This window comes from Moschus berezovskii, chromosome 22 (genome assembly GCF_049115385.1).
Source record: "Moschus berezovskii isolate FMDL1 chromosome 22, NW_MosBer_1.0, whole genome shotgun sequence".
NCBI lineage: Eukaryota > Metazoa > Chordata > Mammalia > Artiodactyla > Moschidae > Moschus > Moschus berezovskii.
This window is the reverse complement of record NC_142481.1, coordinates 37,346,627-37,362,160: the sequence shown is the minus strand read 5'-3', so window position 1 is coordinate 37,362,160 and position 15,534 is coordinate 37,346,627. Positions and strand designations below refer to the sequence as shown.

At 43.5% G+C, this 15,534-nt stretch overlaps 1 protein-coding gene across 2 annotated transcripts in view; it reads left to right on the top strand.

Annotated features, from left to right (window-relative positions):
* The window catches only part of CFAP263 (cilia and flagella associated protein 263), a 44,788-nt gene that overhangs the window by 7,003 nt on the left and 22,251 nt on the right, over positions 1-15,534 (top strand). Inside the window, exons 2-4 of one of the 2 annotated variants that reach the window (XM_055412642.2) lie at positions 3,160-3,764; positions 7,148-7,274; positions 8,367-8,528. In XM_055412642.2, the coding sequence (XP_055268617.1) occupies positions 3,664-3,764; positions 7,148-7,274; positions 8,367-8,528 (390 nt within the window). In that variant the 5' untranslated portion in view covers positions 3,160-3,663. The remainder of the gene's footprint in view (positions 1-3,159; positions 3,765-7,147; positions 7,275-8,366; positions 8,529-15,534) is intronic. The other variant, XM_055412644.2, reaches the window with a different exon arrangement.

The following is a 15,534-nucleotide window of genomic DNA, read 5'->3' as shown; positions in this document are numbered from 1 at the left end:
GAGGGGCAAGGGGGCAGGTGATGTCACTGGAGACCAGGGCCACGGTCACCTGCGGAAGCTGCAGCCATAACTGGCCTGTCCCCTGGGGGCTGCAGAAGAGATATGGCCACAGCTTGGAAAAAACTCTGGTGCTGGGGAAGATAGAGGGCAGGAAGAGAAGGGGACAACAGAGGATGAGATGATTGGATGGCATCCCTGACTCCATGGACACAAGTTTGAGCAAGCTCCGGGAGATAGTGAAGGGCAGGGAAGCCTGGCGTGCTGCAGTCCATGCGGTCGCAAAGAGTCAGACACAACTTAGTGACTGAATGACAAAGGCACAGAGCGAGAAGAACGCTATGCTCCCACCTCCACCTCCCACCCCTGTGCCCCAAGCTTCTTCCTTTCACCCGTCCACTGGGCTCCAGACAGGGCCCTCCAGCTGCCCTGGGAGCCTGGGAAATGCAGACTGAATGGCTCATTGTCACTCCTTGCCCCACCCCACCCCTCACAGGGAAGATGAAGGGGAAAGAATAGATCTCAGGGCACAAGGGCCAAGACTAGCCCATGGCTTTTCCACCTTGGCATTCCAACAGCTCACCCAGTGCCTGGCACACGCCCAGGCTTCATAAACATGTGAACAAATGACTGACCATTGGGGCAGGAAGGCACAGCGCCCTATATCACTGAATGCTTTAAAAAGTGAACACCTGGTATAATCACTCGGAAAACTGGCAGTATCAACTAATATCGACTAACGCTGAACTGACTATGACCCAGCAATTGCACTCTTAAATGTGTACTTAACATAAAAGTGTACACACATTCCCAGAAGACATTTACTAGTGGTAAATGTTCCTAGCAGTACTTATGACAATAGCCTCGTACTGGAAACCCCTCCAAAGCTCATGGACAGTGGTATGGATAAACACAATGGAATATCATGTAGCCGCGGTAATGAGTGATCTATAACTACCCACATCAATGCAGTTGGCTCTCATCAACAGGATGGCGAGGGAAAGAAGCCAGACACGGAGGCGTATGTGCTGCACAATTCCATTTGTATAAATAGAAAAACAGGCAACACTAATGTCTGCTTCTAAAGTCAGAGTCCTGGTTGAAGCTTAATCCTTTGGATGGATCTGATCCTATGATTCTGAAGTCAAAATGCAGAGGCTACAAAAATGCCAGGCAGGGGGCAGCATCCACATGGAGATGCTGATGTCTGTAGGTCCCCGGAAAATGAAGGGCGAGGGTGACCTCTGGACTTTGAACCTCTCTGAGACCTTTTCTGTTTGTAGCTACCTAGATTAGCAGACACATTCTCCTTTCTTCCCCAGGAAGAAATGCCTCTCTCTGAATCAGGTTTCCCAACCCCAACACTATTAATATTTTGATATAAATATTTGTTAGGGGAGCTTGTCATGTGCCTTGAAGAGTGTTTAACAGAGTTCAGCAAGTCCCCCACATACAAACCTTCAAGTTGCAAACTTTCATGCCCAATCATGTAAGTTAGTTCACGTGTCTGACATACATTGCCATGTACATGCGTCCTCTACAAGTGTGGTTGTGCTGTGGCATACTTGACTGTCCTGTGTTTGTATGATTTTTACACATTGCTCAGATGCTCAGTCATGTTCAACTCTTTGGTGTCCCCATGGACTGTAACCCTCCACTTTATCCCCGAGATTCTCCTGGCAAGACTCCTGGAGTGGGGTGTTTTTTCCTCCTCCAAGGGATATTCCCTACCCAGGAATCAAACTCTGATCTCTTGCATTGATGGGTAGGTTCTTCACCACTAGCGCCACCTGGGAAGCCCCTTTTATGTATTACTTGTGTATAAAGTATTAATATTATAAATCAATACAGTACTGTATAGCCGATTGTGTTAGTTAGGTACCTAGGCTAACTTTGTTGGACTTATGAACGCCCTCTCGGAATGGAACTCATTCTCATACAGGGGAATTATTGTTGTGGGTGTAAAAGCATCCCTAAAAATTTATGTCCATCTGGAATCTCAGAATGTGACCATGTTTGAAATAATGATCCTTGCGTGTCCTTATACAAAGAGGAGAGGCCACACAAGACACAAGGAAGAAGGCCACGTGAAGAGGTAGGAAGAGATTAGAGAGACAGAGTTACAGGGCAAGGAATGCCAGGGATTGCTGGGAAACATCAAAATCTAGATAGGATTCTTCCCTAGAGCCATCTGAGGGAGCCTGGCCTTGACAACCCCTTGATTTTGGACTCCTTACCTCCAATATTGTGAGACAACAAATTTCTGTTTGTGGCAATTTGTTATGGCAGCCTTGGGAAACTAAATGCAAGCACTATCTCTGACTTCTAAACTTTGGAAGTACCCTTTTCAGTTATAACAAACAAAAATTTCTCCAGATACTGCAGAATGTCTCCTAGTGGGAGTGGGGGATTAATGGTCCCCGCTGGTCCCTCAATAAGAACTGCTAAGCTAATGGGGCAAAAATGGTGAGAGGACCAAGCAGAGTGGTGCTGGTGAAAGTCTAATGGTGAACAGTGAAAGTTACTCAGTCGTGTCCAAGTCTTTGTGACCCCATGGGCTATACAGTCCATGGAATTTGCCAAGCCAGAATACTGGAGTGGGTAGCCTTTCCCTTCTCCAGGGGATCTTCCCAACCCAGGGATGGAACCCAGGTCTCCCACATTGCAGGCGGATTCTTTACCAGCTGAGCCACAAGGGAAACCCAAGAATACTGCAGTGGGTAAGCCCATCCCTTCTCCAGGGCATCTTCCCCACCCAGGAATTGAACCTGGGTCTCCGACATTGTGGGCGGATTCTTTACCAATTGAGCTATCAGGGAAGCCCAGGCAACTCATCTAAGCTACTTACTATATTCCTCAGTTTCCAGATCTGTAAAAGGAAGAGAACAATACCAACTTCATAAGACTGTTTTGAGGATGAGATGGGTTGATGACTATAAGGTGGTGTGAACCACAACACTGTCACCACCATCACTTCAGGTTGCAACAAGTTAGTTGAGGGGCTATCTCCTCATTTAACCAGGAGCTCCTTGACGACGGAATGGTCTGCTCCATACATTTCCCCCAGGATACTCAGGATCATATAGTAATATGATCAATGCTTATTTTAAAATATCTTGAGTTTATACCCATTTAACAATATGCCAAGTTTTTCCCTTCCAGGAATGCAGATTATTGGTATCTGAGAGAAGCTGCAGTGAGTATGTATGAAGCTCCAGATGGTGAACAGAGTAGAGGCCTCACAGTGAGGTGGAAGAAGGAAGACACTCCTGCCAATTCAATGAACTTTCTGGGTCTCAATTTCTCCATTTGGAAATCGAGAATAGATACTATTACAAGGTTGTTGCAAGGATTTTTATAAACTATGCTCAACATGGTGCCAAGTAACTGCTGAGCAAACAGCCGTTATTATCATCGTTTTAAGAATACTGTTGAAAAAGTAAACAGCGAATGCGCCTAGGTATCTAGTTCAAGGCCAGCGATCTCGCTTTGGTCTGCGCTGGGCTGGCCGGAGCGCGGGACTGGGCCTCCCGAAGCCCCGCCCCTCCACCACCGCGTCGGGTCGCCCTGGCAACGCACTGCTTGGTCGCAGCCCGAGTGACGCGGTCGCTGGTCCCTGGCGCTCTTGGCCACAACTCGGTATTGACCAGGGTAGCTTCGGCAGTGATGACGGACGACGACTCTGACACTTCTGCCTCGGAAACACAGGCCCAGGACGACAGCGATCTGCCTGTTTTCCAGTTGTGTGGGCTGGTGGAAGAGCTCAGGTACCCGCCGGCCGGATTCTGAGGGTGGTCCCTACTCAGCGTGTGGGCTCTGAGGTTGGTCCAGCATGGAGATACTCCAAGTCCACGCTGAACGCTGAGGAAACTGAGACCCGCCCCAAAAGTGGGAAAGGCGCCTACCTTTGCTCTTTTCCCGTGTCTCCACCTTCAGGGCGCTAACAAGCCACTGATGGAGACAAAGATGCGAAGCCTAGAGGGTAATTGGTGAAGCTAGAGCTTCAGCCTGGTGGGTCTGTCTGGTGCCACACTGTGTGCTTAGCCATTTCTCTATTGTGCGGGGACAGCTTGGACCAGGTAACCTCTAAGTCCCTTTCCAATGCTAAGATTCTATAATAAAATTAAGGTGGAAGCAGATAGAAGGGAGGCTATTGAGATACTTTTAGTATGAAGCAATATACCTAAACCAGAGTATAAGCATAGAAGTGGACAGCAAAGAAGGACCAGCCCAGTTTTCTATATTTTTAGCAGTCTGTTTTAATATCTACTATAGCAAATAAATTGGGTATCAAGATTCTATGAGGTAATTGAGGTTAGTTGTACAACTTACTGGTTTCACATAGAACATCCTGGCTTGGCAGCTGAATAGCTGTTACTGCAAAATGTTTATAAATAGTTTAGGTCAGAATTCAGGTATTACTAAAATAGCTACAATCTTGAGTGCTGATTATGTGCCAAGTATTTTGCACGTATGACCTAATATAATGACAAAATAACCCTAGTAAGTTGGTGAGGAAACAGACACAGAAGTTAAGTCACTTTCTTACAGTCACACAGCTAGTCAGTGGTAGAGCTAAGATTAAGACTCAGATCGCACTATTATATATAAACTACATAACTAATAAGAACCTACTGTACAGCACAGAGAAATCTATTCAATGCTCTGTAATGACCTATATGGGAATAGAATAAAAAAGAATGGATATATGTATATGTATAACTGACTTTGCTGTAAGCAGAAACTAACACAACTTTGTAAATTAACTATATTCCAATAAAAAATTAATTAAAAAAAAGACTTTGGTGCAACTCCACAACCTACACTGAGAACATGACATATGCTGAAAAAGAAAGATGCTTTGATGTATCAGGCTTTTCTGTTGAATATTTCCCGCTAATATTAAAATTCAGCCAAACAGGATTTTCAGCACAGTAAACAGATGTTCAGCTCAATAACATATGAAAATATCAAAGCTGTTCTCTCTCTTATATATACACTTACATACATATGCATGTATTATATTGTTGCTGTTCAGTTGATAAGTTGTGTCTGACTTCTTTTGTGACCCCATGGAACAGAAGGAGCCTGGTGGGCTATAGTCCATGAATGCATACTAAGTTGCTTCAGTTGTGTCCGACTCTTTGCGACCCTACTGTCCATAGGGAATTTCCCAGGCAAGACTACTAGAGGGAGTTGCCATTTCCTTCCCCAGAGGATCCTCCCCACCCAGGAATTGAACTCGCATTTCCTGCACTGGCATATGGGTTCTTTACCATTGATGTATTACATGAAAGTGAAAGTTGCTCAGTTGTGTCCGACTCTTTGCAACACCATAGACTATATAGTCCATGGGATTCTCCAGGCCAGAATACTGGAGTGGGTAGCTTTTTCCTTCTCCAGGGCATCTTCCCAACCCAGGGATTGAACCCAGGTCTCCCACATTGCAGGCAAATTCTTTACCAGCTGAGCCACCAGGGAAGCCCTATACACTCATGTGTAACATATGGGTATGTTATATAAGTTGAAAGGGTCACGATCTTGGCATATCCAGGATAAACTAGGTTTATCATCTCTAATGTTTAAAAACCATCTGTTCAACTCTTTCCCACCTTTTATAATAGACTTCTAGAGAATAATACTTCATCCATTGGGTGGCTGGAAATAAAAGAACTGAGAAATATAAACCAAAGTAAACCTCTGAAGATTGTGGATGTGTGTAACTTCAAGAATTCTGTAGTGGACTTCCCTGGTGGTCCAGTGGTTAAGAATATGCCTGCCAATGCAGGGGACAGTTTTGATCCCTGGTCTGGGAAGATTCTGCATGCCACGGAGCAATTAAACCTGTGCGCCACGACTACTGAGCCTATGCTCAAGAGCCCGAAAGCCACAACTACTGAAGTCCGTGCACCTAGAGCCTGTGCTTTGCAACAAGAGAAGCCAAGGCAGTCAGATGCCCGAGCACCACAACTGGAGAGAAGCCCCTTGCTGCAACTAGAGAAAGCCTGTTTGCAGCAACAAAGACCCAGTGTGGCCAAAAATAAAATTTAAAAATAAAAAATTCAGTATTAATTCAGAAGGAATTTCACAAATGGGTTAGAAGATATTTGAAGATGAAACTTGTACCAATTTTCAGTATAGAGGCATATCTCATTTTATTGAATTTTGCTTTATTGTACCTTACAGACATTGTGTTTTTTACAAAACCAAGGTTTGTGGTAACTCTGCATTGAGCAAGCATATTGATGCCATTTTTTTCCAACAGCATTTGCTCATTTTGTGTCTCTGTCACGTTTCCGTGATTTTTGAAATATTTCAAGCTTTTTCTTTATATTATTATATTTGTTATGGTGATTTGTGGTCACTGATTTTTGATGCTACTATTGCAAAGATTATGACCTGCTGAAGGCTCAGATGATGGTTAGCAATTTTTTTTTTTAGCAATAAAGCATTGTTAATTAAAATATGTACTTTTTTAGACATAATGGCATGCACAATTAGTAGACTACAGTATAATGTAAACATAATTTTAATGCACCAGAAAACCAAAAAATTCATGGGACTCACTTTATTGCACTATTTACTTGATTGCAGTTGTTCGAAACTGAACCCATTATATCCCTAATGTATACCTGTAATCCTAGTGCTCTGAACTTTATGGCTTATTAGATATATTTTTAAAAATTAAAAAAATATTTAAAAAATTAAAAAATTTATATTAAAAATATATAGAATATGCAAAAAGTATTTACTGTGTGCCAGGCACTGTCCCAGAGTCTTTGCTTTCCTTATCACAACTCTCAAAGGTAGGTGCTATTATTATTCCCATTTTACAGATGAGGAAAGCTAGGCACCGAAAGGTTAAGTATCTTACAAGGTCATACAAAGCTGCTGCTGCTGCTGCTAAGTCACTTCAGTCATGTCTGACTCTGTGTGACCCCATAGACAGCAGCCCACCAGGCTCCCCCGTCCCTGGGAGTCTCCAGGCAGGAACACTGGAGTGGGTTGCATTGCCGTCTCCAATGCATGAAAAGTGAAAAGTGAAGTCTCTCGGTCATGTCCGACACATAGCGACCCCATGGACTGTAGCCCACTTGGGATTTAAACTCCAGTTGGTGGAACTTTCTCAAGGGCACCCTCTGTTTTGCAGCTATGGAAACTCTGCTCTCAAAACTGAGACAGAGATGTTTGAAAAATATTACAATAAACTGGAACCCAGGGACCAGCGACCTCCACGATTATCAGAAATCAAAATAACAGGAGCAGAAATTGCACAGGTATGCAAGGGAGATCTAAGAATTCTTTAAAGCTCTTTACCCCTTTAGATGCAAGTAACATTGGTTATTTGCCTTCGCTGTGCCCTTCTTGGCCAAGTGGCATATGACTTTCTCCCTGTTCTAATTTTGGTTCTTTTCCCTCCAAGGTTTCTCTTTAGATTAGGATTGACACGTATATACTGCCATGTGTAAAATAGATTGCTAGCAGGAATCTGCTGTATAGCGCAGGGAGCTCAGCTCAGTGCTCCGTGGTAAACTAGAGGGGTGTGGTGGAAAGGGTGAGAGGGAAGCGCAAGAGGGAGGGGATCTATGTATACACATAGCTGATTCACTTCATTGTACAGCAGAAACTAACACAACATTATAAAGCAATTATATCCATTAAAAAAAAAAGGGAAGCTGACTCAAAAAAACAATAGTACGTAGTGGGGGGTCTATCTTTTGAGGATCAAACAATGGCATCTTCAGGTCCACACATTTCCTGGGTCACCTGCTTTTGACCTTAGGCTTCATTGCCCTGTTGTTGCTGATCAGTCGATTAGTTGTGTTTTACTCTTTGTGACCACATGGACTGCAGCATGCCAGGCTTCCCTGTCCTTCACTATCTCCCAGATTTGCTCAAACGCACGTCCATTAAGTTGATGATGCCATCCAAGCATGTCAATGCCTAGGAAATCCAACATTTTTGTCTGTTTTTCGCTGAAAACCATGGCCCCCAGTGCTTTTTCTCTTTTATATCCAGCTCAGGAAGCACTGAGCTCCAGGCTTTCCCTGACACTGATTTGATTGCTAGTCTATAGCAATTTCCTTTAGTTCAGGGTTTCCCCACACTCAAGACACTTCCCCTTACTTATTTTCAGTTCGTTGTCAAGCATAGACCTTTGAAGTATTGGGCGCAGTGCCTTCGGTTGACTTGTGAAATGAACATCACCTCGGGCCCAGTGTCCAGCATCATTTATCATGGAGTTGGTTTGCTCTGGCCGTCATTCAGAGTAATTTCTAACATGTTTGAGGGGTCATTTTGATACCCACCTTGGGTTGCTTTCTTACCAGTTCCTACTTGACAATGGCTTTGTACTGCTTGTGTTACAGTTACGAAGCAGGCGTAAATCCAGGTCCCGCATGGGCATGGAACGTGTGATGGGCCTCAGTGTGGACCAAAAATTGGAACTTGTGCAAAAGGAGCTGGAAGACACAAAGGATGAGATCAGGCACATGAGAGCGAACGCTGAGCGCGACCTACAGCATCACGAGGTAGGCCTTCCAGTGGGCCGTCCTCCCTGGGCTCCCCGCTTCTGCCTCGGCAAGAAATATCTTTAGTAGGTTCTATGATTGTTGGTGCTTTGAGGGAAACACAACTTGGATAAAGTAAACTGAGGACTTACCTTTAAGGAACTTACCATTTGCTTGAGGGGATACATCAAATTTTAAACTTTTTGGTCTTCCCTGGTATTTCAATGTTAAGAATCTGCTTTCCGATGCAGGGGCCACAGGTTCGATCCCTAGTCTGGGAAGATTCCTTGGGCCACGGGGCAGCTAAGCCCCTGAGCCACAACTACTGAAGGCCTAGGGCTCCAGAGCCTGTGCTCAACAGCAAGAGAAGCCACTCCATTGAGAAGCCCATGCACTGCAACTAGAGAGAAGCCTCTGCTCTCTGCAACTAGGGAGAGCCCTCATGTAGCAACGAAGACCCAGCACAACTAAAAATAAATAAATAAAAATTTAAAAAGATTTTAAACTCTATAAATGAAAAGTTTCAAAATACACAAATGTAGAGAAGCTAGCACAGTGAACCCTTATGCATTCAACACCCGCACATACATAGCAGTCATCAACATGTGGCTTCTCTTGTTCCCTCCGTATCCCTACCAATTTCCCACTTGTAACTGGCCACTATTGCACTCATCTCACACGCTAGTAAAGTCATGCTCAAAATTCTCCAAGCCAGGCTTCAGCAGTATGTAAACCGTGAACTCCCAGATGTTCAAGCAGGTTTTAGAAAAGGCAGAGGCACCAGAGATCAAATTGCCAACATCCGCTGGATCATGGAGAAAGCAAGAGAGTTCCAGAAAAACATCTATTTCTGCTTCATTGACTATGCCAAAGCCTTTGATTGTGTCGATCACAGTAAACTGTGGAACATTCTGAAAGAGATGGGAATCCCAGACCACCTGACCTGCCTCTTGAGAAACCTGTATGCAGGACAGGAAGCAACAGTTAGAACTGGACATGGAACAACAGACTGGTTCCAAATAGGAAAAGGTGTACGCCAAGGTTGTATATTGTCACCTTGCTTATTTAACTTCTATGCAGAGTACATCATGAGGAGCGCTGGGCTGGAAGAAGCACAAGCTGGAATCAAGATTGCTGGGAGAAATAGCAATAACCTCAGACATGCAGATGACACTACCCTTATGGCAGAAAGTGAAGAGGAACTCAAAAGCCTCTTGATGAAAGTGAAAGAGGAGAGTGAAAAGGTTGGCTTGAAGCTCAACATTCAGAAAACTAAGATCATGGCATCTGGTCCCATCACTTCATGGGAAATAGATGGAAAAACAGTGGAAACAGTGTCAGACTTTATTTTTTTGGGCTCCAAAATCACTGCAGATGCTGATTGCAGCCATGAAATTAAAAGACGTTTGCTCCTTGGAAGGAAAGTTATGACCAACCTTGATAGTATATTAAAAAGCAGAGACATTACTTTGCCAACCAAGGTCCGTCTAGTCAAGGCAATGGTTTTTCCCGTGGTCATGTATGGATGTGAGAGTTGGACTGTGAAGAAAGCTGATCGCCGAAGAATCAATGCTTTTGAACTGTGGTGTTGGAGAAGACTCTTGAGAGTCCCTTATACTGCAAGGAGATCCAACCAGTCCATTCTAGAGGATATCAATCCTGGATGTTCATTGGAGGGACTGATGCTGAAGCTGAAGCTGCAATACTTTGGCCACCTCATGCGACGAGTTGACTCACTGGAAAAGACTCTGATGCTGGGAAAGGTTGGGGGCGGGAGGAGAAGGGGACGACAGAGAATGAGATGGCTGGATGGCATCACCGACTCTGTGGACATGAGTTTGAGTGAACTCCGGGAGTTGGTGATGGACAGGGAGGCCTGGCGTGCTGTGATTCATGGGGTTGCGGAGAGTCGGACATGACTGAGCGACTGAACTGAACTGAACTGGCCACTGGGCTATTATGAAGGGGAATCTTACAGATACTGTTTGTCTGTAAATATTTCAATATATGTTTCAAAGATATGGATTCTTAAAAAAGAAAAAACCCGTAATAAATAACCATCAGTTCAGTTCAGTCTTTGCGAACCCCATGAACCGCAGCATGCCAGGCCTCCCTGTCCATCACTAACTCCTGGAGTTTACCCAAACTCATGTCCATTGAGTCAGTGATGCCATCCAACCATAAATGCTCTTAAAAATTCAGAATAATTCCTTAATGATATATGGGGCTTGAGGTTTAAGTCAGTGAGTCGAGTGAAAAATCCCTTGTCACCCTCCATGGGCTGCATCCATGACCATGGTTCGCGTCATATGGGAGACCAAGGTGGTCAGTTTTCCAACAGGGAAGAAACATCACTGTTCATTTGGTTGCCAATAGGATGAAGTTGCTGGCTTGCATTTGATAGCCATCTTGTATGAAGAAACAGATGTTTCTGTTCTATTTCTAAATTTTTTCCATTTCTAATGGAGGCATCATATTCATTTCCTTGAAAGGGACAGATAGTGAACTCATGTCTCCATTGATAGAACCATCTCTATGGCATAAACCTCTCCTGCCCTTCCCCCTCTCTCCTCCTTTCTCTTTCCCAACATGCTGCATTGAATTCTAACATGTTAAAGGAGCTCAGGATGTGGTAGCATTGTCCTCACATGCTGACCTGTGTGATTAAAGATCACAGTGTGGGTTAGAGTGGTCAGAGAAGACATGTTGGGGAGGTAGGGCTAGACATAGGACTTGACATGTGAAGAATGACGGCAATTGTTTAAGGAATAGGAAAACAAGGGCACCCTAAGTAAGGTGAATGACATGAACGAGGAAGTGGAGGTGGGAATTTTCACAGCAAGTCATAACCCTGAGGAGGTTGGTGTGGTTAGAGAAGAAGGTGCTTTGGGGGCTGTATTAGGAAATCAGTTTGAGTAGCCAGAGGGGTTTCTCTCTGATGTCTTAGAAAGCAGGACCCCAGTGAGGATAATTGAGCAGGAGAGTGATGTATCAGTTCATTTCAGTTGCTCAGTCATGTCTGACTCTTTGCGACCCCATAGACTGTAGCACGCCAGGTTTCCCTGTCCATCACCAACTCCCGGAGCTTACTCAAACTCACGTCCATTGCATCAGTGACGCCATCCAATCATCTCATCCTCTGTCGTCCCCTTCTTCTCTCACCTTCAATCTTTCCTAGCATCGGGGTCTTTTCCACCGAGTCAGTTCTTTGCATCATGTGGCCAAAGTATTGGAGTTTCAGCCTCAACATCAGTCCTTCCAATGAGTATTCAGGACTGATCTCCTTTAGAATGGACTGGTTGGATCTCCTTGCAGTCCAAGGAACTCTCAAGAGTCTTCTCCAACACCACAGTTCAAAAGCATCAATTCTTCGGCGCTCAGCTTTCTTTATAGTCCAACTCTCACATCCATACATGACTACCGGAAAAACCATAGCCTTGACTAGATGGACCTTTGTTGGCAAAGTAATGTCTCTGCTTTTTATATGCTGTCTAGGTTGGTCATAACTTTTCTTCCAAGGAGTAAGCATCTTTTAATTTCATGGCTGCAGTGATTTTGGAGTCCCCCAAAATAAAGTCTCTGTTTCCATTGTTTCCCCATCTGTTTGCCATGAAATGATGGGACCAGATGCCATGATCTTAGTTTCCTGAATATTGAGTTTTAAGCCAACTTTTTCACTCTCCTCTTTTACTTTCATCAAGAGGCTCTTTAGTTCTTCTTTGCTTTCTGCCCTAAGGAAGGTATCATCTGCATATCTGAGGTTATTGATATTTCCCCCGGCAATCCTGATTCCAGCTTATGCTTCCTCCAGCCCAGCATTTCTCATGATGTACTCTGCATATAAGTTAAGCAGGGTGACGGTATACAGCCTTGACGTATTCCTTTCCCGATTTGGAACCAGACTGTTGTTTCATGTCCAGTTCTGACTGTTGCTTCCTGACCTGCATATAGATTTCTCAGGAGGCAGGTCAGGTGGTCTGGTATTCCCATCTCTTGAAGAATTTTCCACAGTTTATTGTGATCCACTCAGTCAAAGGCTTTGGCATAGTCAATAAAGCAGATGTTTTTCTGAAACTCTCTTGCTTTTTCAATGATCCAGTGGATGTTGGCTATTTTATCTCTGGTTGCTCTGCCTTTTCTAAATCCATCTTGAACATCTGGAAGTTCATGGTTCATGTCCTGTTGAAGCCTGGCTTAGAGAATTTTGAACATTACTTTGCTATCATGTGAGATGAGTGCAATTATGCAGTAGTTTGAGCATTCTTTGGCATTGCCTTTCTTTGGGATTGGAATGAAAACTGACCTTTTCCAGTCTTGTGACCACTGCTGAGTTTTCCAAATTTTCTGGCACATTGAGTGCAGCACTTTCACAGCATCATCTTTTAGGATTTGAAATAGCTCAACTGGAATTCCATCACCTCCACTAGCTTTGTTTGTAGTGATGCTTCCTAAGGCCCACTTGACTTCGCATTCCAGGATGTCTGGCTCTAGGTGAGTGATCACACCATCGTGGTTATCTGGGTCATGATCTTTTTTGTACAATTCTTCTGTGTATTCTTGCCACCTCTTCTTAATATCTTCTGCTTCTGTTAGGTCCATACCATTTCTGTCCTTTATCGTGCCCATCTTTGCATGCAATATTCCCTTGGTATCTCTAATTCTTTTGAAGAGATCTCTAGTTTTTCCCATTCTATTGTTTTTCTCTATTTCTTTGCATTGATCACTAAGGAAGGCTTTCTTATCTCTCCTTGCTATTCTTTGGAACTCTGCATTCAAATGGATATATCTTTCCTTTTCTCCTTCACCTTTTGCTTCTGTTCTTTTCTCAGCTATTTGTAAGGCCTCTTCAGACAACCATTTTGCCTTTTTGCATTTCTTTTTCTTGGGGGATGGTCTTGCTCCCTGTCTCCTGTACAATGTCACAAACCTCATCCATAGTTCTTCAGGCACCCTGTCTATCAAATCTAATCCCTTGAATCTAGTCACTTCTACTGTATAGTCGTAAGATTTGACTTAGGTCACACCTGAATGGTTTAGTGGTTTTCCCTACTTTCTTCAATTTCAGTCTGAATTTGGCAATAAGGAGTTCCTGATGTGAGCCAGAGTTAGCTCCCGGTCTTGTTTTTGCTAACTGTATTGAGCTTCTCCATCTTTGGCTGCAAAGAATATAATCAATCTGATTTCAGTATTGACCATCTGGTGATGTCCTTGTGTAGAGTCTTCTCTTGTGTTGTTGGAATAGGGTGTTTGCTATGACCAGTGCATTCTGTTGGCAAAACTGTGTTAGCCTTTGCCCTGCTTCATTCTGCACTCCAAGGCCAAATTTGCCTGTTACTCCAGGTATCTCTTGACTTCCTACTTTTGCATTCCAGTAATGTATAGAAAGTAGCATTTAAGGTGGATAGATGTTCTGGCCTGTGAAGTTTATGGGGAGGAAGGAAACTATGGCCAGATGCTGGCTAGCAAAGGAAGATGCTTTTGTTCCTTGGTGCCCAGTGAAAGAGCCTGATCAAAGATGATTTGCTCTGTGGCTACTCATTTTATTCTTTAAAATAATGTATGCGTGTTTGCATTTTTTAATTTAAAGATAACCTCTTGTAGCAAAATTTAAACATGTAGGTAAGCTAAAAGGGAAACATTTGAAAACATCCACCTAGAGGTAATTACTGTTGGTTCCTGTATTTACCTCCTAGAGTTTAGATTTCCTGTGTATATATGAATGTCTTTATAAAAAGGTATCATTTTATTTTGTGAACTGTATTTTTCACTTAATAGTGTCTTTCTGTATCAATACGTAGATTTGTTATGACATTTTTTTTTCAAATTATAAAGGTACATAGTAAGAGTACTTCTCTGCCTCCCTCCTAGTCCATCTTTCCCGATACAACTGTGGTTATTGTTTTGGCATATAACCTTCCAGATATTCAGTTCAGTTCAGTTCAGTCGCTCAGTCGTGTCCGACTCTTTGCGACCCCATGAATCACAGCACGCCAGGCCTCCCTGTCCATCACCAACTCCCGGAGTTCACTCAAACTCAAGTCCATCGAGTTGGTGATGCCATCCAGCCATCTCATTCTCTGTCGTCCCTGTCTCCTCCTGCTCCCAACCCCTCCCAGCATCAGAGTCTTTTCCAGTGAGTCAACTCGTCGCATGAGGTAGCCAAAATATTGCAGTTTCAGCTTTAGCATCAGTCCTTCCAATGAACACCCAGGATTGATCTCCTTTAGAATGGACTGGTTGGATCTCCTTGCAGTACAAGGGACTCTCAAGAGTCTTCTCCAACACCACAGTTCAAAAGCATCAATTCTTCGGTGCTCAGCTTTCTTCACAGTCCAACTCTCACATCCATACATGACCACGGGAAAAACCATAGCCTTGACTAGACGGACCTTTGTTGGCAAAGTAATGTCTCTGCTTTTTAATATACTGTCTTGGTTGGTCATAACTTTCCTTCCAAGGAGTAAGCGTCTTTTAATTTCATGGCTGCAGTCAGCATCCGCAGTGATTTTGGAGCCCAAAAAAATAAAGTCTGACACTGTTTCCACTGTTTTTCCATTTCCCATGAAGTGATGGGACCAGATGCCATGATCTTCATTTTCTGAATGTTGAGCTTCAAGCCAACCTTTTCACTCTCCTCTTTCACTTTCATCAAGAGGCTTTTGAGTTCCTCTTCACTTTCTGCCATAAGGGTAGTGTCATCTGCATGTCTGAGGTTATTGCTATTTCTCCCAGCAATCTTGATTCCAGCTTGTGCTTCTTCCAGCCCAGCGTTCCTCATGATGTACTCTGCATATAAGTTAAATAAGTAGGGTGACAAGATACAACAGTATATATGATACGGTATATATATGAGATATGATATATACATATATATATATGCTGTGGTGATACATGATAGATATTAGTGTTATAATTTTAATGATAAATAACATTTCAGATATGGAAATACATATTTCTGGAGATACTCGAGGCGCTTTTTTGTTTGTTCTTCCCCTTTATAGATAGATACTGTAACTTTTTTGAGGCA